The sequence below is a fragment of the Zonotrichia leucophrys genome, chromosome 3 (assembly GCF_028769735.1).
Source record: "Zonotrichia leucophrys gambelii isolate GWCS_2022_RI chromosome 3, RI_Zleu_2.0, whole genome shotgun sequence".
Classification (NCBI taxonomy): domain Eukaryota; kingdom Metazoa; phylum Chordata; class Aves; order Passeriformes; family Passerellidae; genus Zonotrichia; species Zonotrichia leucophrys.
This window is the reverse complement of record NC_088172.1, coordinates 10,606,068-10,631,074: the sequence shown is the minus strand read 5'-3', so window position 1 is coordinate 10,631,074 and position 25,007 is coordinate 10,606,068. Positions and strand designations below refer to the sequence as shown.

The 25,007-nt window shown below is 37.3% G+C and overlaps 1 protein-coding gene across 5 annotated transcripts in view; it reads right to left on the bottom strand.

Annotated features, from left to right (window-relative positions):
* The window catches only part of COL19A1 (collagen type XIX alpha 1 chain), a 172,947-nt gene that overhangs the window by 50,765 nt on the left and 97,175 nt on the right, over positions 1-25,007 (bottom strand). For all 5 annotated transcript variants that reach the window (XM_064707334.1, XM_064707337.1, XM_064707336.1 and 2 more), the window contains 2 exons: positions 15,611-15,658; positions 1,892-1,945 (listed from right to left, as the gene is read on the bottom strand). In XM_064707334.1, the coding sequence (XP_064563404.1) occupies positions 1,892-1,945; positions 15,611-15,658 (102 nt within the window). The remainder of the gene's footprint in view (positions 1-1,891; positions 1,946-15,610; positions 15,659-25,007) is intronic.

The following is a 25,007-nucleotide window of genomic DNA, read 5'->3' as shown; positions in this document are numbered from 1 at the left end:
ATGAAGAATCTGCTTACTATTAGGAGAGAAGGCCACCTGGAAGCACAGCAAAACTGAATATAGTTTGAGCCTTGAGAAAGAGAGGGGGAATGATGGATCCTGTTGAAGTTTTTTTGGTGCATACAAGCTGTGGCACTTGAAGTATGGGGATCCTGCCAATGCATGTTAGCAGGCATTACTGCTTTTAGAGTATGCCTTTTCTATGTGTTATCTTCCCAGCCTTGGAAGAGGAACACAAGATGGTGGTATAGCTGTATTCAAAGCAAGGAGTGCATCAAAAGAGTAATACCAGAAACAAACACTTTAAACCAATATTTAGACCATGGCTGTTTAAGGAATGCTTCTCTGTATGTAGTCCTAGGCTACAGTACCCAACACAGAGCTCCTTGTAGTGATGTTGCCATGCTCACAAAGTTGAGCTTTCCACTTGTTGTAAGAAAATCTGAGCTACATCTCAGTAATAGAAGTGCAATTTAGCTTCCTCTCAAGATTTCTGGTATATCTGTCAAGGATCATACATCTTCACAAGCCTGACCTGCCAGCAAATCTAGGATGGCAGAAATCTGTAACGCAGAAACAGCTATTCACTAGCTCACAAAATGCTAAGTAGATTAGGTCTAACATTGACCTCTGCAATGGTTTGCTTTTTTATCCTTTAAAGGTTATATTTGGCACGTGTATTAAGAAAGATTCTGCATCAGTCCTTCCCTCTGTTTGGCCTCCTGCAATCCCATTTCAGCATTAGGACTGTGCAAAGGACTCCAACAAGCAAGGCTTCAATATGACTGTATGCAGGGGAAAAGAGTGAAAGGGAGGGATTTTTAACTGGTTTTATGCAGGATAAACGAATTCCATCATAAATGCCTCTTTCTGAACACATTTTGCAAGAAAAAATTATTTATGAAATGTATGCAGTTTTTGTTTTGGATAAGGGTAGATGACATCTGTTTCATTTTAGTCATGGTATCCCATGCAGCAGTGCATTATTCTCTGCTCTACATATAAGACCAGGTTGAAACATTTGAATCAAATGTTCAGATGCATAAACCACTGCCTTTATCCAGGTAAGCAAAAGAAGGAATTATAATGTTTTTTGTTATATATTAAGAATGTAAACAGCAGAAGTTTAATTAATCCACAAATAGCTGTTTTGCATTTGTGCATGACAGCATTTTTACAATACAATGTACAGAGAATTTTACAAATATGACCAAGTCTTCCCCTAACAAAAAAGGGCTGCTTTCATTGAAGACTAATATACATTCATGCCTGACTTGAATTTTAAATCCTTTCTCTTTTTAAAAAAAAATAAAGAAGAAAAAGAAAATCCCAAACCTCTTAGATCTGAGCTAAACCCTTTAGTTCTCCATATTACAAATCCTTTCATAAAGTCATGTATTTCTTAATCTTTTTAATTCTTCAGTCAACTCATTTGAACTACAGCTGAGTGCTCATTCCAGTGCTGGGTATAATCCTCCCCATCATTCAGACAGTTGGCACATGCTTCACACAGTCCTTCATCTTTCAAATTACCCCTCTGAGACAGAAATTATCCCTTCTACAGAGCATCACGCATTTTGCAAAGGGAATGAAAGCACAGTATTCACAGCTAGCATACATGGCCAGTCTTTCTTTGAAATGCCAATTTCTGCTTCCTCTGCTGAAGTTTCCATCTTGTTCTTTCCCTCCTGTGTAGTCCCTCCTACTTGTGGACCCAGTCCTTTTATTAATGCTGCAACAACAGGCTACCAGTAGTAGGTGTTTGATACAGCAGAGTACACACAGATTAATTATTTTAAACTATAATTATGATCCAGTAACCTGCTATAAAAGAGTTAACAAAGTCCAAGGACAGAGTGAAAATTTCCCACACCCCTCATTAGTTACTCACAGGAGGTCCTGGTGGCCCTGGTTTTCCTGGAAGGCCTGGTTTGCCTCGTCTGCCCTGGAAACAAAAAAATTACAATAGACATCTATAAATGCTGTGGGTAGGGACTGATTTGAAATAAGAATTTAAAGAAAAGATTTGTTGCCTTATATATTAGCAAAAAAAACCCCCCAAAACAACAAAAAACCCAACAAAATCCATCCAAAATGAATACTCTCACAGTCAGTGCAATACTAATATGAGTATTCCTAGGATTGTTTTTAATAGTTATAACAAATTGTATTTGTATCTCCATCCCAGTAACAATGTCACATTTTAAAGCTTTGTCTCAAATATGAGTGCACATTGATAGGGTTATTAACAAAGTACCTTGATGAGGTGTAACGAAATTAGATTTGTATGACTACACTGGAGCTTGGGATGTAAAACTGTGCTGCAGCATAGTCAGTACATATGTGCTACATAACCCAATTAACAAACACACATACCTTCTTCTCTGGGATGTGATAATGAGCACAAAAGCCAGAGATTTATTTGCAAACACAACTCACCTTCTTTGTGCAATTACTACCATCTGTGTATATATAATACACATGCAAAATCATTTGCATTAAAACATAAAGTCCATAAAAGTCTACTTAAGGGAGACTTTGCACTCAGTTTCTAAAAAACACATGCATATGTAACTATTACAATTTTTTAGTACAGAGTTTGCTTGAACAACTGTTTTCACATATGCTTTTTATAGGAAGATCAACATAAAAATGGAAGTAATTTGCAGGAATTAACATCTTTATTGCCAAGCTGAAATCTGATGCACATTTTTTAGAAACAACAGCTGAGAACAACTAATATCTAGGTGCAAATGGCAAAGAAGAAAAATGTTATATCCATTAAGAGTAAACTTTTCCCTTGCATATGGAAAATGTAAATTAATGTTAAGCATTAGAGGGAGTGTTCTGGTGAAAAATTGGCTTAAAAAGTGAAAAAAATAAAATTCTGGCTGATAGTTCACAATTAACAGATAGGGATATTTCAGTAATCTCTGCTCCTTACTACTAAGTCTGCTTCTGTAGTTTCTTAAATAACAGTGTCACATACACTGCAGCAGTTTTCTCATGAAGAGAAAGAAATCCAGTTTTGCTATTTCCAGGTGAGAGCCTTGATCTGTAGGAAAGCACTCTCATGCTGTGCATTTCATTAATCTTGTTCTGTGCTGAGGGGATGTCAGCGAGGGTGGAAAATCCCTCTCCCTCCCACCCTGCAGCTCTCCAGGGCAGCCTCTTGCCCAGAAGCCAGGGACTCTCCTGGCAGCAGTAGGTATCTCAAGCCCTTCAAGCAGAAGAAGAAACAGAACCAAGACTGTGTGGATGTGTTTCAGCCATTGGGCTGTGCCACACAACATGTACACTGCCACCACGGTTTTATCATCATCCTCAGCCAGTCAGAGTGAAACAAAACCACCTCAGCATTTTTGGAGTGCCAAATTCCTGGGTCTTAACTAGCTGAGACATGTGTCATGTGCTGAGCTGTTTAATCCCACCAGTACTTGCACATGCAGAGCTCTAACTGGGGCAGCTAAGGGTAAATTTTTAGAGGCAGAATGCAGTGCTAGGTGCCTAGGCTGGGCTCAAGGCTCTGCTGGCCCTCACTACCCACCCCCAGCACATCCTCTGCTGTGCTGGCAACACTGACCCTGCAGCCCCAGGACCAGCTAGGCTGGCAGCTCAGCCAGCAGGTTTTGACTGTGGTGGAGCAGGAGAACTGCAGGTGGGGCAGGTTTTGGCTTTGGTCAGCTCACTGATGCTGCTCACCCAGCAGCTGAGGAGCTTGCCTGGCCTGCCAGGGCACACATGCACAAGCACAGGGGGCTGCAGAGCTACATCCGTACTCTTGGACTCATCTCTACTCCGGAAATACAGGTGGAAACTGATATTTCCTGACTTAAAAAAAAAAAAAACCAAAAAAAACAACAGTAAACTTCCCTTAGAAAGAAGGAAAAACAGACTGAGAGGTAATAAGGTAATAAACAAAGATAAATTACTCCATACTTTTAAAATAGTCCCTCCGAGTTATAATGATCTACAGTGTTGACTTCTTGAAGCACCTTCCTTTTCCTGTTTGAACTTATCTAAAGTATCCTGAGGATGACACTTAAAGTCACAGCAGTCTAAACAAAGTATCAAGGAAGTGTCAGGATGAAGAAGACAGGACTTTGACTGGCAGACACAACTGTGAACGAGGTGTTAATTACACAGGAAAACATGGAATATGTTGGGAAGGCAATTTTATCTCTGTTTACAAGATGGACTAAAATATGATTTATGACATAACAAAGACAAAACTTGATTAATTTTCTGAAAAAAAAAAACCCAAGCCAGTTATAAAAAAAAATGGGGATAGTTGTTTTTCACCATTTATTAGTTAGTAAAACACATACCCAGTGAAACACAGAGGAAACATCTGTCCCACTTTTTATCCCATCATTATATTATTAGCCATTATACAATGTTGCATGTAAAATAGTATGAGGCATAAGCTTTTTATAGAGTAATAAAAGTCCTTTTTTTTGCCTCCAAGCACCTTTGTAACCTGTCTGGTATTTTAAATTTAATACAGAAATGTATGAAAGGCCACTACCTTTCAGCAATGTCATTCAGATACAGAGACTTCAATGTCAGGAATACCCAAAACTCCCCCTACTTGTCAGCACTCCTGCTTCTCTATGACTTCTCAGCATCAGCAGGGGAAATATATATATATATATTACTATAGTAAGAGTGTAAGTAGAAAATATTGGTTTATGTTTTTGTTTAGGGTAATTAAAACAATTAGAATAATGTTTTTGACGAGCCCATTATGATGCTGCCTTGGGCAGACCATGAGCCAGACCATGACTAAATATTTACATTTTGATTTTGAGTCATCCTTCTGGCAAGAAAGAAGTGAAAAACATCTCAGTGCCCTCTCTGGTTTATAGAGTGGGCTTAGCAGAGTTCCCATCTCCTGCTCTGCTGTGGGTCTTGCTAGCCCCACGAGAGCTGTATTTATTACCACTGTGCAGAGGGCTGACAGCCCACACAGGAGGGCTGTTACCTTCATTTAGCTTAGATCACTGAGCAAATATTGAGATTCTAAAACCACTCAAATTATAAATAAATGTCCTAGGCATCATATTGTTCCTTTAACTAAATAAAAAATGCATTACCACCTACATTCACTTAAAAACGATATGTGGTGTCAACAAGTTGTCTAATTCTACTTAGAATACCTGAAGGAGACCAAAACAGTTGCTGGCTATTTCCTTTGTGATGCATATATCTTTGCTGCCAATCAAAGTGATAAGAAGCTTTCTAAATGTTCCTGCTATTGTATGCTGCTCCCTTGACTCCTGCCCCAACTAATTTGTGCAGCAGGCTACTTTCCTCTTTCCCAAAGGACAGACTTCAGCTGGATCATTCAAATGACAAATAACAACTACTTGGTTAGGGGCAAAAAAAGATAAAATACTAAAAATAAAGTAAATGAGAGATTATATGCTTCAGGAAACCCAGCTGAGTGCCTAGCTGAAGTATGTGGTCAGCTGCATTCTTTATTTCTCTTTTCCTTCACCCCTTCTGTGAATTGAAATGACTTGATGAGCTTTGCCTGACATGAGATGGAAAGCTGCTCAGAAGAGAGCTCTGGCCATCCTCCCATAGGATTTGTGCTCTGGTTCTGACTGCTGCCCCTGGGCACTGCTGCAGGTCCAGCAAACAGTGCAAGAATTCAAAATCTGTATTGTAACCCCCTGCTGTACCATGCCATATCCATCTACTCACATCTCTCTAACTTTGGAGGAGTAAGATCTCTAATCCTAGTGTTTAAAAATAAACTGTGGATTATTTAAGGATAAAATCAAGCAGTTATGTAGGAACACTGACATGATTTATGGAGTTAATAATTTAAAGACTCTACACTCTAGTATGAAGGTAAAAGTTCTTAGAATAAACCCATGTGAATTTTCAAGGGGAAGTGCTAATTAGCAGTTCTTGAAACACATCATCACATTTCAAAACAAGAAATAGTTCTAGGGAAGGGAAAAATCTGGGCTTTAAAGTCTGAACTACTGTAGTTATGCAAAATTAATGAGGTTTATGTAATTTTTTTGCCAATCTACACTATGATTCTCTTGGTTAATCCTCAAAACCAGCCTTAAAAAGGCACAGATATAACCAAAACAGGAGGTGAGCGGGGAGTTAAAGACCCCTGTCTCACAGTGCCTGACCTACAGATGCCAAGTGCCAGTTCCAGTGCCCACATTATCTCAGATTACAGCAAGAATTGGGATAGTCTCTTCCCTAAATTGAAAATCCATGTTGCAGACAATGAAACCTCGTTAACTTCAGCAATACAGTGTTAGGATTTGACTGTACAATCCCTTCTTCAATCCTATTAACTTTGGCCTTGAGGATGTATGATGGCAACCAGCATATTACAAATTAACCTCTGTATGAGATGCTAAACCTGAACAAAAATCACAGGAAATAAGGCCAGAAGGCAAGAAATTAAAACATTTACAGAACTCAAGTGCAAGACTGTTCACCATACCCTACTAAAACCTTTCACAGAAATGTGGCTCACATAAGAATAGAGCACACAGAGCCCAATCCCCTCTTTGGGAGAAAAGTCAGTACGGAGCTCTTCACTGATGCAGAAGCCTTCCTGCACTCAGTCTTGGGTTTCCAAATTCATTTTAGGAATGATTTACAAAATTTCTAGTTTCTTCATTGTGACATTATTAAAATGCTTAAAGGGAATGCCTAGCCAGGCTACATAAAATTGAAATGAATTTAACAAACCAAACTAAGACCCTAAACAGGCACAGCAATGCCAAGAAGTCAAATGCCATTACCTCTTTTGCCAAAAAATCACTAGATGAAATCCATCACAATTTTTCAAGTGTATCCATTAAAAATCCAATTTCATTTCAAAACCAGAAAGAAATAATTTTCAACTATACTTATACAGTTTATACCTTAATTTTCATTATTAGATATAATTTCTTATTCTCTCATATTTCTACACCTTTGGCTAACAGACATTAAAAGAAATATTAAAAATAGAGTATCTGGAAGAGAGTCTGAAATTCTAAAAGAACCTCTTAGAAGTTATACTATTTCTGCTATTCCATTAAGAGTTAGGTTTTAATTTCTACAGTGGAAATTGACAACGGGGAAAAAAAGAATTTTTCCAATTGAAAAATCTATTTTCAGCATTCTAAATCACAACTGTTTCATTCCATTTTTAAATGCCAAAGTGTGAAAAAATAAATATTTTTAAGCTGTATCCTAATTTACTGGATATGTATTTCAATATGGAGACATTCTGGGAGAAAAACTGTTTTACATTAAGCATTTTTGGACTGTTAAATGTCAGAGTGAAGGAACATACAGAACTCTAACTTAAAGATGAAATCAGATTGGAGCTTTGCCTGTTTAAAAACAACTTACATCAAAGTCAGGGACTGAGAAGATGAAAAGAGATTCCAAAACTCCAGAGCTTTAGCTGTGAAGAAAATGTTTTGCATTGTGCCAGGAGGCTGACCTGCAATGCAGACATTATCGTTGTTCTGCAAGGTTTGTTTTATAATTGGTTAAGTACAACATTTATTCACTGAACTAGAAAAGAAATTATGTCAAAGAAATATTAATGTTCTATAAATCAGATAAATGCAATCTGAATTTAAATTACTTTTGATGTCACTCTAAATAATTACGTTATGAAAATCTAACAGCTCTCCATCCATTTATTTATGAAGATTTTCCACTCTGTCAAAATAACTTTGTTCATGCTTAATTAGAAAAACTTGCAATCTCAGAGAATAAGCTGATTATTAACATAAGGCAAATACTGTAATTCCACAGAGTCCCTCCAAACATGTAATTTTAGTAAAATCAATGTTGAAATACTAGACATGACAACAGATTCTTAGTTTTATGAGGTATTTAATTTATTACTAAGATAATGCTAAAATAACTTCCTCTTAAGTGAAGTATTTGGTATTGTAAACACAACTATTGGAAATAAGGAAGTTCTTTCAAAAATATTTACTTCAGGACACCTGCAACCCAAGGACACCAATCCCAAGGAATTTAAAGTCAAGGATATGGCTGTGATATTGCAGAATATTTTTAAATGCTTTAAGCCGATTCACCACTGGAACCAGGGAAACCACCATGATGGAGAAATAATCTGTTTAAATACATATAAAAGACTTTAATAATTTGTATTAGTCCATAAGAACGAAGTTGTTGGTAGCTATGCTGAGAACAAGCTAGAGCTAGTCACATAAAAACCACTGAATTGTCTGGGTTGGAGGAAAGTCTCGAGATCACTCAGTATAATCCCTGTCCCAAGCAGGATCAATTGTCCAGGACTGTGTCTACTCAGCTTTTGGGTATCTCCACAGATGGAGACTCCACAACCTCTCTGGGCAGCCTGCATCAGTATTTGATGAACTTCACATTCTTTCTTGTGTTGAGATAGAATTTTCTGGGTTTTGGTTTTTTTTCTTTTTTTAAAATTTCTTACCCCTTGCCTCTTGTCCTGTCACCAGCTGTTACTGAGGAGAATGTGTCTCCCTCTTCTTTATTCCCTCACATCAGACATTTACACACTGAGCCTCCTCCAGGCTGAAGATTCCCAGCTCTGTCTCTCCTTCCACAGAAGTTTCTCCAGCTGCACCTTGACACCCCTGAGGAAATCTGTGTCTTCCTTGAGGTGGTCTCACCAGAGCTGAGCAAAGGGGAAGGATATTTCCCCTGACCTGTTGGCAGTGCTCTTTCAAATGCAGGCTGGGATATTGTTGGCATGTTTTATGCCACAAGGATGTGCTGCTGGCTCATGGTCTGCTTATTGTCCAAAGAGTTCTTCTACACAAAGCCTTCTTCCAGACAGTTTGTTTTCAGTGTATGCTTGGGAGGAGTGTATTCCTCTCAAGACGCTGAATTTTGCATTAGCTCTTGTTGAACTTGATTTGCTCTTGATTTCTTCTGCCCCATTGTCCAGGCTGTTAATGAGGACACTGGACACTACTGGCTCTAGGAGCAGCCCTGTTAGTGGGGTACACTCATCTCCAATTGGACATTGTGCCCCTAATGAAAAACTTCTGGACCTTGTTTTTCAGATGGTTTTCAATCCACCTCACCATCCACCCATCTAACCTGTACTTTGTCAGCTTGTCTATGAAGATAATGGGAGATAATGTCAAAGGCTTTGCTAAAGCTGAGGTTGGCATTCACTGCTCACATCTCATCCACCACATCATATTAAAAAGCAAGGTATTTCATCAAGCAAAATTTTTCTTTCATAAATCCATGGAGACTATCCCAATCACCTTCTTGTCCTCCCTATATTTGGAAATGGTTTTCAGGAAGATTTCCTCTTTCACATTGCCAGGGATTGAAGCCTATTGACCTGTAGTTCCTTGCACCTTCCTTTGTGAAGACAGAAGTGATATTTGCTCTTTTCCAGTCTTCAGGAGCCTCTCCCAGTCACCATGATCATTCAATATAACCAAGAGAGGATTGCATTGTGTGAGCCCTATGGACAGACAGCTGTGTCCTGGCACGGGCCAGCAGGGGCCTGCCCTCCCTGCTGTGGCACTGCTGCTCAAGGACAGAGCTTGTCAGAAGCTGCCAGAGCCACCCTTACCTTAGCCTCACCTGGAAGCAGCAGGCATCTTCAGTGCCCTCAGAGGCTTCCCAAAAGTGCCCAAATCCCAGAAAAAGTGCCTAGAAGCTTATAGTGAAGCAGGGTATCCCCGATATCTGGGGGAGAAATGATGCATCTGACTCCATGGATATCAGAAAGTTAATTAATTACTTTATTATACTATATTATTCTATACTATATTACACTGTATTACACGGAATCTGCACAAACCTCAACTCCACTCAACTGCACAGAATCTCGTGACTGTCCACCTACAGTCCTGACACACACACCTGGATTCAGTTGGTCAAGGAATCAAAACACACCAGAATCCAATTACCAATTCCCTTCAGGTAAACAATCTTCCACAATGCATTCCACTTGTTCCAGAACACAGGCGCAGTAAATGAGATAAGAATTGTTTTTTCTTTCTCTGAGGTTCAGAGGATGTGGATCTCAGAAAATCCTTGGGAAGTTGTGCCTTGCTTTTCTCTGTGATGAGAAATGCAGCCACAGGAGCTCAAGAAGGCAGCAAGAGGATTGGATAGAAGCAGAAACTGCTGCACAAACTGCTGTGTGTTTCAGCTGTGTGCTGGGCCTGGCTCTTCTAGAGGCCAGCTGAGAATGCAAAATCATCCTGTCTAGATTTCACAGTATAGCTATCTAATAAAATTACCTTGATCCTTCACATTAAGAAAATTCTTGGAATTCCCTGAGGTATTATATTTTTAAAACGGAGTAACTTTCAGAAAAAAAAAGGTATTTATAAAAAATGCACCAAGTTCAGGGAAAATCCCTTCTACAAAGATATCCAACTGAAATGAAGCATTACTTCTCAAAACATTTGGAATATTATTTTGGAAATATAAAATTCATTGCATTTAACATAATAAAGCCAGAGTCTGCAAAGCTTCATGTGGCCTGTAAACTATAGGTAGTAGAAATTTTTAAGAATACACAGCAACATAGCAAAATTATTTGAAGACTTCAGAAAATTCTTTGCATGGGGACTGAAGGCCCCAGTGGAATTTTTTCAGAAATTAATGGAATAGTGATTTGATTGTAGAGAAAAACTCTAAATACCTCTTCAATATAAAGAAGACATTTAAAAACCCAATTGCTAGAGGGTAATGGAAGATTAGATACATGCTAAGTGTAAAATAAAATGAATATTTTGAAATGTGTGATTGACAAGAAACACTGGAAGAAAGAATTCAAGGAGATTTGCAAAGAGTCTATTGTTGATATTCTTTGAAGTGAAAACTGGACTTCTGCAAAAGATGAGCTTACCTAGAAAGTGCAAGATGACTGAGAAAAGTAATAGTTCTGCACAACACAGGAATCCAGGAAGATGGTGTGGTAGCCCACTGTGATTAAATTCCACGCAATGCTAGGTTAGTACCCAATCTCAGTATTGTTTGTGGGTTGGTAATACTGGACCAGGGACTTTTCTGAGTAATGTCTAATTACCTTCTGAAGCTCCTGATGTCACTCTGAACAGTTGTATAATAGTATCAAGTTGCTGCAGCAGTAACATGCCTGAAGCCAATGTGATGGACACTGAAAAATGATGTATGAATGCAGTGCCTGCCCACAGAGCAGTCTAGTGTTTCTCATGCAGGAATGAGTAGCTGTTTCTACTGGCCCTTTTCTTTCAGTGACCAGAACTAAAACCCAAAACTCCTGCTGAATAAAGTCTCATGTCTAACACAAACCACTTCATTTAGGATCAAAAACCTTAAAAAATGTTATTCAAAGTCACTACTTGTAGAACAAGAGGAAACACCAGACCTTTTCAAGAAGAGCAAACATATGAGGACTCCTTGAGCTCACAGGAAAACACAACATTGATAACAAATGTGAATGGTAAGTGTCAGGGGTATCTTGGCAAAAGGAGAAACACAATTCTCTACATGCCCACACAAAATTTAACTACATTCACTGATGACATTATTACAGCCCTTTAAATGAGTATTATATAAGTCTCAGGTTGATCGAAGAATCAGAAATAAGTTCATTGTGTGCTCTTTGAATTTGGCCAGGTTGTGATATAACCAGGTTATGATGTCTTCTTCCATGACAATTACTTTTGCTTTCAGAGTCACAGTTTAATTAAGGATGGAAAATATGTGATGAATCATTGAATATATTTTAATATTTTTTGTAGAGCTACTGAAAATTCTAGGAAGTTTCTTTTGTGAATGCGAAGCTTGGTAGTAAACCATGCAAAATTGAAAACAAATTCCTTCACTTCATCTCAAAACTCTGTTCCTCCCTTTTTAGTGCTGTGCAAAGAAAACAAGATACGTAAGTCTGAAGGTCATTATTTGTACCCATTGCTCACAAAGGCTGATCTCCTGCATAAGCCAGCCACAATGAGAAGAGATAATGGAGATGAGAAGGAAAGGAGTCACAAGTGAGGAAAGAATGGGGACTGATGAGTCTACTCTTAGAGACACAACCAATACTCTTGATAAATGTTAGACTATTAATCCAGTTGTTTATTCAGAAAATAAATATTTATGCATTTTGCTACTAGAATAGTATAAGAGAAGTAATATGATTGTGAATCCAAATTTTTTGTATTGTCACATTCATCGTTCTCCATTACTTCATACTTAAACCCTGTAGCAAATCAGCAATTTTCTGTTAAATAAAGCCAAAAAATAGAACCTGGTCATCCTGATAAAGGGCCCTTTAATGCTGCACAAAACTAGAATTTCCAGGGCTTCTCTCTCCTGAATGATCTCCCCATACTACATTTCTGTAAACATATCACAATAGTGTACTGCTTTCTGCAAACCTTTTTATTCTTTAGGAGATCTGGAAAGCATCCAACGAGACCAACTAAGATAGATAGCAGATATTTCACACGCTTCTGTCATCAATTTCCATTGCTGACCATCATCTAAACAGGTAAGAACCTAAACTGCTCTTTGATGTGGGAGTAAGATGACAACCCAGTATGACCATACAGTAGTAATATAGTATATTACTATATTATATATACAGTATAATATATCAAAGACACACAAAGTGACATATTCAGTGTTTTAATAATTAGGCATGGGCTCAAATGACACCAGTAACTCTGGTGTCTCTGGTCTACAGTGTATCTATCAGAAAAAACTGTTATCACCTTTTCTGAAAAAATGTATTGATCCCCCTTTACACTTGAAATAAATACACCACTAATCTAATTAAGTAATGATGTAAATTTGCATTTCTAAGCCTATTTGATGTACATGTCAACAAGCATTTTAAGGTTGACATAAGTTTGAGCTCAAAAACTACATTTATCTTTATGTTCATTATAATAATAGCAACATTTACTCTATTTCTATAATAATTACTATATCTATTTTTATGATGTGATTTTTTGTGCAGATTATTCCTGTGAGGTGAAAGAAATACTACTATTCAGACTTATTCCTCTGACTAGGGGTACAATTTTCCTAGTTCCCTCTTTAGTGAATGCAGGGAGATGGGTACCCACTCTGGGACAGGACACCTTTGGTATTTCTTAGTAGTCTAATATTAAACCCTGATCTCTGTTGATATAATAAAACCTCACTTAAAACACTCTGAAAATGAAAAATGCATGCTGTTTTTCTTGCTTTTCCACTCATTTTCTATTGCCATTTACCTGTCACTAGCTCTAACCTGAGCCTTCTATATGTTTCTTCAATATCACTATTAACACTGTTAATTCTTCTTGCTTCAATGTGTATTCCGAGGTCTGTAAGTTACACACTGTATGACTGTCCTTTCAACTCCTTACTAATCTAAGACCAATTTTCAAAGGAGCATTTAAAAATGCTCCAGATGCAGGTAGATTAAATTTTGAATACAGCAAGTACCATATGAATGGCAACTTAAAATAAAAGTTCATGCTCTCAAAGCAAATAGATACTTTCAAGTGTTTCTGGAATGGCTTTTTTTCCCCCTGATATGTTACAGTTCCAGTCTTCAGAATGGACACAATATTGTTTTAGGTCTGAATAATTTGTTGGAGAAAAAAATATTAACTCGTTACACACTCAATAATATGCTTTAATCTTCAAAAGACAGCCCATGAGAAAAGCAATAACTTCATATAATGTGAAAGATTTGAAGGATCTGCTGAAAGTAGAACAGAGGAACATGACATCTATAATTGAATAAAAAGGAGCATTTAATAGCCATTAGATGTGCACTGTCCTGTTTGTCATTAAACAGAGCAGAGATCTTGTTACAAATGGTATGTTATTGTGTAATTAAATGTATTGGAAATGCAAGAGCACATGGGAGTTGGATAACGCCTGCCAACAATGTTGTTAATGCTGGGGCGGGAGCGGCCAGCAGAAGGAGAATAGTTGTGAGCATCTCACTGCTAGAAAGATAAAGACAGATGCTGAGACTCCCCAGTCTGCTGTTCCCATTGTTTGGCTCATGGCAGCTGTGTGCATGCTGAGATTACAAAACCATCAGTGCTTCCATTTTTATAGGGGCTCGAGTGTGACAGCAGCTCAATTTTATGTGTGAGTAGGAAAATGTTCATGATGAAAGTATCAACCCACTAATTCCTACTGCAAAATGAAAAAAAAATTAAAAGTATTTCCAAATCAATTTATCCACCATTAAATATAACGCAGTGTGTTAACTCTGAACTTTTGCATAAAAAATGAAGTTCCAAGAGTGAAGTTTCTAAAACACAAGAATCTTTATAACAGTTCCTACAGAAGAATCAGTCTTTTTGCAGATTCAATACTCTACAGAACAACTCTAAAATATACTAAAACAGGATACAACTCTTTTTTCACAATATCCTATATATTTAATTGCTTAACTGTAATAGTAATTATAAAATTCTTAATAAGGATGTCAGTATTCTAGTAAGTGTGCTTTAATAACATTTTCATCACACAACTTTGAATTCTGCATTACTACACTGAGTTTTTCTGATCAGATTCTCAATCCTTAGTGAGAAACATAAATAAACTCAGCTTTCATGTCTTCGTGTTCAGCTTAATGGAATTTAGTACTATTTTTAAAACTTAACAACCAACATAAAACATAGCTTTGAGGTCTACATGCCATTACTCATTTTGTTCGAGGGCTAGTCTTCTGTTAGTTTTATTACTATTATTGGAATCATTCAATTAGCCTTTAAAAATTCACTGTAGTTTACTAAGATCAATGATGAGAAACACTTAATCTTTTTACTTCAGATATTTTAACTGTGATATTGAATATCAAGATGCCTAAATAAACCAAGAATTATTGAGACCCAACTTCAGAACTGCAAACTGGCCACACACTTAATTTGTAAAAATATTGAAATGCTTGAGTCTTAATACCTTTCCAAACTTTTAGGAACATACTAGATTATAAATTTACAACAGTGAATTAATTCTTTTGATACCACAATCATAAGTATTTGTTATCTGCTCTAATGAATTAACAAATTCAGTAAGTCAGGGAAAATAAAAACAACATGGAGAAACCAGTCAGTTCATTACTTAATCATATTAAAATTATAAAAAACCAAAGGTTTATTTAATGTATCTGGCATATTCTGCACCTCCCCCTCCATTCCCCTTTACTTTTTCATTTGTACACAAATGTTGGGTGCTGACACTTGCATAATGGCATTAAAAGACCTGGGTCAGTATTACTGGTTTCTGCTAATATCTTAGACAATGACCCTAAATTCATCTTTATATATCTCAGATGTTGCAAAGTATAGTTCACCCCTACTAAGAAGGGAAAACTGAAGTTTTAATATTACTTCAGTTAAAATTACAGCAGAAACATACTGCACAAAACACAGTACAATACATCTGTTCTGCCAGTCATTAAAACACTTTAGATAGTTGAAATTGTTAAATCTCCTTCAACTGAAGAGAAACCTCAAGTGTCAAGGCTCAGTTTGTTGTCAGCATGCTTCATACTCAGCTGCTACCTCACCATTTTTTATTAGTGCTGGGCAGAAGTCGCACATCAAGCTGTTAGCACACTGACCAGTTGTTCACCAAGTTTACTCACCCTCTGACCTTCTTTGCCAGGTGGACCTTGGGGACCCTCCAGCAAACCCTGAAAATACAAACATTAAACAATTATAACATTCAGTGCTATTCTCATCCTCTTTTCTACAGAAGTAAGACTAGACCACAGATCCAGATGGCAAGACAAGGCATTTATTTCTAATAATAAGAATTGCCTTTTCCTAAAAATTTCTTTACTGTTATATTAAGTTGCAAGAAAAAGCACAAACAATAATTAATAATCACATGCCATCATATAAAGGCTGTATCCTTTGGAAAAGAGAGGTAACTCAGCACTAATTAAGCATAGTTGTATTTAACTACAATATTACTTGAAAAGTGATTTATCTTGTTAAGTCAGGATGCCATAAAAATTGACAAAAAAGTTATTTTAAATGAAAGACAACTTACTCTACAACAAAAATTCAAATATAGTCACTGAAGGGGGAGGGGAAGGCAGGGAGAGGGAACTAAATATAGCAGAAGGCCTTATGCTCACTGCATCCTAAGAACCAGCCCTGTGCTGCTTCCTCTGCAATTCTGGCTTGGCTTTTCAAAACACTTCAGTGTCTCTTTTTTTCCTCTCTCTCTCTCTCCTGAGCAGGTGCTGTAGCTTTGAGTGTTTTGAATATATCCTTGACTTGTGAGATTCCTTCTGAACTCAATGCAAGGATCTGCCTTTTTCAGCCAGAGACCAAATCACAGAGCAGCTCTGATGCTTTGGGGATTTAATTTTATATCTGATTATTGTACAATGTAATCATAAAGCCTTCAAATAACATCTCAGAACAACTTAGAACTGTCATTTTTCCCACCCTCCCTTTTCTTCATGAGTCATCTTGGAAAACAATTTTAAAAATTACTTTGAGGAGGTAATCCAATTTCCATTATAGCAACAAGAAATGTGAAATAATTTTAAATGTAATCAGCAAAGAATATGTAACAGTTCTGCATTGTGTAATTAAAAAGAAAGCCTTGCATGTTATATAACATATTCTTAGAGATGTCATGCAATTAAAGAATTTATGTTTTGTTTACTTAAGAATTTTAAATACTAAAATTTTAAAGTCTTTAAAATTATTCAGACTCATGTATTGCTTCAGCATGATTTATATCTTTGGTCAAATTCAAATACCTTACTTAGAATCAATGACACACATTTATCGACCCAATAAGGGTGAATTGAGGTGCCTTGACAATCACAATTTTTTTAAGTACCCAGACTTCTAGAAAGGAATTTAAGAAGCTCATTTATGATCTCTAATTCCCAAAATAAACTTGAGAAAGTAAATAGGCATTCCAAAGCTACTAGCTAATACATCTTCAAGTAATGTTTTAAATGATTAGAATGTAGTCTGACTTCAATTTTAAAATGAAGTGGTCACTTCAAGAGCTTTTCCATTTCTACCATTTCTTCAATTTCAAACACTGAAGCTAAAAATATATCTTAGACAGTATTTCACTACAGGATATTTCTCTTATCATTTCAGTTTATAATGTAAACAGGATAAGGTACAGGATCTTTTACAAAACTGATGCACACCATTTCCATCTTTCACCATAAGTTTATGGAACTAAAATACGCATGAGAACGTTGTGTCCAACAAATAATATCATGGTAAGTTAATTACAGTGCAGGTTATGTAGCTTATACATTCACAAACTCATAAAGCAGAATGTTAATGTGACCTCTGTAAAGCTTCTTTCCTTTCTCATCTAGGTAGGGTAGAACTTGCAGTGTTCTGTCTAATTGTTAGCAATATTCTACGTCTTGAAGAAATTCTGAGAATTCAGGAAGAGGTGGAATTTTGTTTTGTTAATTTTTCATTTTAGTGACAACTTTATGCAGGGGAATGAGATGAAAACCTGTAATGTCCGTTTTATGGGGAGGAAATTCCTAGTCTCACAGATCTGTACAATAAGGCTCCAAGGGAACAAGAATTACACAAGAATGCAACTGCACAATAGTGATAATTAATAGCCAACATTTTTATCCAAGGAGTACTTTTATTCTTTTTCTTCTCTCTACAATATTATTGTCAAGAAAAAGGAACCAGATAAGGAGATTTATCTTCAAGGAAAGGGAGGAGAGCTGTGTACAATTGGTAACTAGGCAGGGAGGACTCCCCTGTACAAGGAGCCACATCCTGATATTGAAACTGAGGTAAAAGTTCACACCAACCTCAGTGAGATCTTCCGTTTAAAAATTGATAGGACAACATGGGCCATGTTAAACAACACAGCTCGAAAACTGTAGTAACTTGGCCAAAGTAATGACTTAGCAGTGCTATCTCTGCTCAGCATTCACTGAAAGAGATTATGGAAAAAAACTGCAGAAGAAACCTGCAGGAGAAATGAAAAAAAACACCTTCTACAGTGAATTCTCTCTAAAGGGATGAATAAAAGATCTACCATTGAACTCCTACAGAACTTGGCAATGAACAGAAATACATGTTTGTAGGAAGGCAGACTAAACTATCTACTTAGGTTGCATTCCTATTTAATTTCTGGAGATCTTCCTTTGGAAATCAAAGATCAGATTTGACTGCCACCAGCCATGGATAGCACAGTTGGTCAGAGGAGCCCACCACCACAGGTAAAGGGATAGAATATACACTGAATATACATATCAATAGCTATCTATCATCCATCCAATTTACGGGATATACTGAGGATTGTGTTCTAAACAGTATATCCACATTTATGTCAGAAGGCAATTGATTCTACAAGTATAAAGTCTCCAGTAAGCAACAGCCAAAGCAGTTAAGATCATAGAACCACAGAATGGTTTGGGTTGGAAGGGACCTTTAAAGGTCATCTAGTCCAAGCCTCCTGCAATAAGCAGGTACATCTTCAACCAAACCAAATTTCTCAGAGTCCTAACCAACCTGGACTTGAATGTTTTCAGGGATGGAGCATCCACCAACGCTATGGGCAAATTGTTCCAGTGTTTCATCAACCTCATTGTAAAAAAACCTCATTCTTGTAACTAATCTAAATTTACCCTCCTTCAGTTTAATACCTCCTTCAGTTTTTATCCCTTGTCCTATTTCAACAGGCTCAGCTAAAGTCTGCTCCCACCTTTCTTATACCCTTCAGGTATTGCAAGGCAATTAAAGTCATTCACTATGTGTCACTGTCACTTTGATACCTTTGACCTGGCAAGAGCATGGCTATGGTGATGAGCAGAACAATGTCTAGGAACAGCACAAGGCACTGTGAGGTATAAAACCAGTCTATTGGTGTGACATCAGGCTGGCAGGAAGATATGCTGCATCCTTCGAGGTCACCTAACACAGATGGGCTTTTCCTGACTCTGCCAGGCCACCCTTGAGGCTGAAAGGTGCCAGCCTTCTACCCACTTTGTGGAGCAGTGGATTAAAATAACATATACAGCCTATAAAGCCTGTTCCTGCCATGGACAAGCAAGCCCCTTGAAGTAACGTACCTGAAGGAGCTTGAGGAACATGAAGTGGAAACCTCTAAAACATTACCATGTAGCTTGGGGAAAATTAAAGCCAGTAAAATGGAGATGTTCTTAAGTGCAACTGAAACTTAGAAAATCGACCACAATGAGTGAGGGTGGCTGTGAAGAGAGATGATACATGATGCACTGGTAGGCACAAGAGGGTTGTACAAAATCTTGGAAATGAAGAGCAGAAACTCTGAATTCCTTCATAAGAGGCAAACCATAAAGGGAAGTACTGACAAGGGAAAGTATGCTGGTTAGCGCAGAGAATTGAAAAAGCAACCACACTGTGAAGAGTACGTGGGCAGATATTTAAAGGAAATATCATCAAAACTTAGACTAAGTTGATGGAAACTAGGAAAAACCAACAGGTTTAAAAATGCTGCAATAGGGAGTTTTAAAAAGAATTTGTATTGAAAATATCTGTAGGATATACCATTTTAGTACTTTAACAGCTAATATTTTTTTGAAAGTATCAGGTGATAAAAACTAATAAAAACTATTTAACTTGAGACAGTAGAAGAAAAATATGTTAGGAAGTTACAGAAAAATCAGTGAACAGTTCTGCCACTTACTGTAGAAGGGCTAAAATCCTGTCATGTGACTCTGCAGGTAAAAAAGCATTTTTAAGTACCTGATACATCAAAACAAGCATCTGCAGAGACATGGTGGAGGCACTATTCATAAATGTAATAACTCAGAGAAAGTGCCTAAGAACACATTCTCAAAAAAGCCAAGTTTTTATTGTGACTCCATGGTGAAACAAAGAATGTTAAAAAAAAAGAAAAAAAACAGCTGAAATAGAATAGTGAGGTTACTTAAAGCTGTTATTAATGCTACTTCCCACAGAAGAGTATGGTTGATCCCAAGAGAGCAAAATATTAGACAATAACATATATTTTTGGGATCTTGTAAGTTGCTTCAAAACATAGCTGATAGTTTTTGAAGCAGAAGGGTAGAAAGCTGCCTTATGTAGTTGTAGGTAGTGTTGCTGGAATACATTCTGAGCCGGAATAAGTTTCCCTTTCAACATATATTAAATATAATACAAAAGTTAGCAATAATAATGCAGGTCTAATTAAGGCACAAAATTTATTTCATTTATTGACTCGTTTGTGTGTTCTATACACAAGCTACTTTCATCCAGTGTTTCCTCACTATGAATTCCAGCAAACAGATGACCTCAGTTTTTACAGAATAAACGCTATTAGATGGGGAGCAAATGTATGTAGTTTAGTGAGATAAGTTAAACAAAGACAGAGACAAAGTTTAAATTAGGCATGCAGAAATGCCTTGTGATAATGTAAAAATAGATAATTTTTTAATCATTTGAATATGCAAGCTTTTATACTGATAACACTTGCTACTTCAGAAAGACCCAGCTATAATAGATATGATTTTGCCATGCAATTTCAAAACATTATGATGATAAATAGAAAGGTATAGTTCCACTGATACAGCATGATTGCTGAAACATTTTTACAAGTAAACTGGCAGGCAGTTCCCGTTGCAAGCAATTGATGTAGTTCTTTTAAACACAGTCCTTGTTCAGGATTAAGAAAAGCTGTCACATTGTTGAACTAAATTTTCAACGATCCCTCTGTAAACTCCACAAGTAGAGCAGCACGGAATCATGGTAATCAGCATTCAGGTAAATAGTGACCACAGATTTCCAAATTCCTGACATAGCACAATGGGTGATCACAGTGAAGAACTGCAGCATGACTGACTTGAAGAGCACTCTCCAGCCACCCAAATACTGCTTGTGGGATGGATGGTGCTGCTGTGGCTGCACTGATGTAAGAGTGGCACAGCATCCCAGACAGGATGCAACAAGATGCAGTTCAATAGGTCTTAAAGGCATCCACTTAGTCTGGAGATGTTTGTAGAGAACAAGTTCTACTGTGCAGGTCACTGTGATCCTTCTACCCTATTTTGAGAATATTGTCCTCTTTGGCCTTTACATATTGAGAGTAAATGAATGGGTTCCTCTCAGCTAAAAACAGACAATCACACTCATCAAGCAAAGGAACTCAAATATGAATAACTTTCCTCCAGTCAAGATGGTCAAAGTGTTGGTTTCTCTGCTATCCTCAAGGCAGTTTGCTTGATGCAATGGTGATGCAGCCCTATCTTGAACCCCAAACAGGAGGATGAGGAAGTGAGAGACCTTAAAATTCAATTACCACAGTTTCCTCCTCTTGCCCAAAAGATTGTCCACCCCCACCCACACGGACGCCCACAGAGCTTGCAGACACACCTCACTGTTACAGATCTGTTACAATGGGAAAAACGGCACAGGAAAATCACAGAAGGATGACTAATTTCCTGTTGTATTACCATTTATGAGGGAAATTAAACTACCTCTATCTTAAGCATTTCCAAACATGACCTGATCTCAGTCACATCCTTACTGAAGTACCTTGAGACAGCGAGTGGAAAGATTTCTACACCTGCTGGGCCCCTTAAATTTGCTGCAGTGACCATACTGTTCTGCCGTTACACCACTTGTCTTTCTAAACTGCTTTCAATCCATTTACTTCTACAGAAAAGGAGACAGCATTTAGCAGAAGTATTTCAGTCTGCCAGAAAACATGATAAGCTACATTTTCTTCACCTTTTTTTACTGGAGTGAACAGAAAATATGTTCCTCACTGACATCATTATTCTTTGGATTTGGCCATTTCTTTAGCTCTCTCTGTTAATTAACCTTAAAATATACTTTCCTTCAGAAACAATAATTTGAAAGTGAAATTGAAAGAATAATTTCACCAAAGTTTACATTAATGAACTGAGTACATTTATCAACATACGTTTATTTGCTAAGCAAAAACAAAAGTATAATTAAAATCCTGAAGAGTAAATCAAAATTATTCATTACATTGATGTCTACTGCATCTGGGACAATTTTCAAATCATTATTCTAATGAAGGACATAGAAATCACATTCATGCCAATCTATCAGAGTAAGAATTTTTGAAAAACAAATTTACTGTAAGGTTAAGGCTTCAATCGTCACTTGTGCCTTCACTATCAGTATTACTGCATAAAGATCAAAACCTCACTGTAACTAATAAATAGTCTTCTATTTCAGCAAATAGATAATCTTAATAGCACCTGCTCCCATAATTAAAAAGTGCTTTTTGAAGAAGAGGATATTTCTAAGTTATACTGTGGAAGTTAAATGAGCACTGTATTTAATGAAAAACAACTAAACAGTTTAGTATTTTCAGGAAATTAATACACCTCATTTAAAAAGCTCAGACAGATAAACTTCAGATTTTCCTTAAAGTATATGTATGAAAAGAAGAGATTTAGACAGAAAATGTAATTTGCAGTCTATATTTTCTTTAGTTAAATAGGATTACTTTCCTTCACATCATTACATGGACAGAAAGTGAAGGTAATATTATTTGACTGCTTACTACTGGAGAGTGCATATCCATTTCTTTAGCTTCACATGAATAACTGAGGAGAAAGCTGTGCAATCTGTAGCTGATGTTTGTTTAGAAAGGGGAGAGCCAAAAGTTACAGTGGAGCTTGCCCAGACCTGAATCTGCAACTTCCTCCCACAGCCGCCTCCACACGGCACTTGTGCACCAGCTTCCTTGGGATCGCTTTAACCAGAGCCAGGAGCCAACATTCCAAATATCTGTTTAGTAAGCAAGTCCTGAGGACTTCTGTCTGTGACCGACTTAAGCCTTGGCTTCTGAGTAAACACTTGGTGCCATCTGGGTGACTATTTTATAACTCCTGAAAGGGATAGGTTCGCAGGAACGTACGGACGGACGCTCATTTTCCCCAGGAACTAAAGGCAGCGTATCGAGTGTCGAGGAATAGTTCTCGTATATTTTACAAGGGATGGCTGTGCTACCTTCCCTCACCTGTCACTCTTGTGACACGGCACGCACAGGCTTAAGCTGGGATACCAGAGTGGGCAAGCTGTGGAGCCAGCTGTGACCCTGCAGAGCACAGCCCCCAGCTTCTGCCTCTGAATCCCACATCTAGGCAGAACCACACTGCAGAGCAGTACAATCCCTCCTTTTTACTCACTGAAGATTCACCAGCTACAGTGCAATTTATCAGGGAACTTAAGCTTTAAACATCCCCCATACTGCTTCATAAAGTTGACATAGTAAAGGAGAAAAGTTCAAAATTTAATCGCAGCTTTTATTCATAAGACACCTGAAAAGTACTAAAGGAAAGAGACATCTACTACTTACAGAGCAATTCAGAGCATACCAGAGAAATTAGAGGCAGCATAAAAAAGGCTCAGAATCAATCATTATTTTGGACTACTCCCATAAAAATACCACCATAAATGAGAAAAAAAATACATACATATATCTGGACTTGGGGAGTGTTAACTGACTCATAGAAACACAGGAAAACTTTACACCCTTAATAAAAGGACTCAAATATACACATATATATGTCAAATTTACAAAAAACGCATTTGTATGAATAATGCCCCAGTCAAACAAATGTACTTAGAACTAATGAAATTGCTGATTTCAACAGGGTTCTCTGGAAATCCTATAAAATTTAGCACATATTTCTTCTTACAGATTAGCATATTTTACATCACAATGCTCTTTCTTTTCTCTAATTCTTCATGCATGATTGATGAAATTGTATTAAGATTATGTATCTACTTTAAATAAATGCACAGAAACACATGGAATTCTAATCCCATCTCTTTCTGAATTCTGTCCTATTGCTACAAGTGAGAAGTTTTGTTAAACGTTTATGTTGTTGGGATTAAAGTGTGAAATTTCTGTTAACTCACATCAAACATGAAGATCCAGAGCTCTACTTTATTTTTCAGATGCACTTTCTGAGCTATGAAATTTCAATTTCAAACTCATAAAATAATTTTTGCATCTTAAAAAGCAGTGGTATTGTTTTGCCTATTTTGCAGTTTGGCATATGCTCATCTATCTAATAGGTTGCTACAGCTGTTGGGTATTTACGAATTCTGCCATACATACTGCCTTGAAGTTTCCCTCATTCCATACCATAATGGCTATATCTGTAAGTTGAACATTTAAAAATATTTTTTTCCCTCCACGTACCAATCCCTTCATTCTCTTCTGCATGTTCTCATGTTCCAATGTTGCTCATGCTTCTGAGCTGTGTGGGATTTCTTACTCATCAGGGTTGCACCAACACCTTTAGACACAGAGTCACTGACATCTTTTAGACTTTTGCAGGTGCCAGTAGCACAGACAGAAAAAAAACCCAACAAACCCAAGAATTTCTAGTGCATGCTGTTACATACTTGTATAGATTATCTACAGGCAACTCTCCCTGGACCAACCAGCTGCTGCAGGTTTTTTTACTTTCACACTCCCTGTGCTAAGGATAGAAGCATGGAAGAGGTCTGTGTATGGGAAGAACATTCTGACCCTGAACAACACTACTGATGGTCTAGTTTATACTGAAATAAGAATATATGATAGACCTCATACAGCTTGCTGCACTGATGTATGATTTCTATGGAAATACACAGGAATGGAAAGGCTGCACAGGGCAGTAGAGCTCTGTATGATGCCATCATTTACCACCTGTCTCTGTGTGCAGCGGCACTGGGGCAGAAGGTCGATGACCCAGGCCCAGTTGTCTAGTTTGAGCAAAAGCTGGTTCCTTTTAATATTCCCTTCCTCCCTGCCCAAAAGTTATACTTAGGACTTAGTTCTAACAGCGTGTCATTCTCTTCTCTCCCTGCCCCCCAGCATAATTCATTTATCTTTCAGATAAAAATAAATAATTTTCACATTAGAAAAAAATACAAATTACTGGAAGCAGGGGATAAATTTATGACATTATGCCTTCATCCCAAATGAATGGAACATTTTAAAACTTTAACAGGACTCATAATTGAAACACTTACATCATATTTTGGCTATAACAGCATGAATGGTTCTGA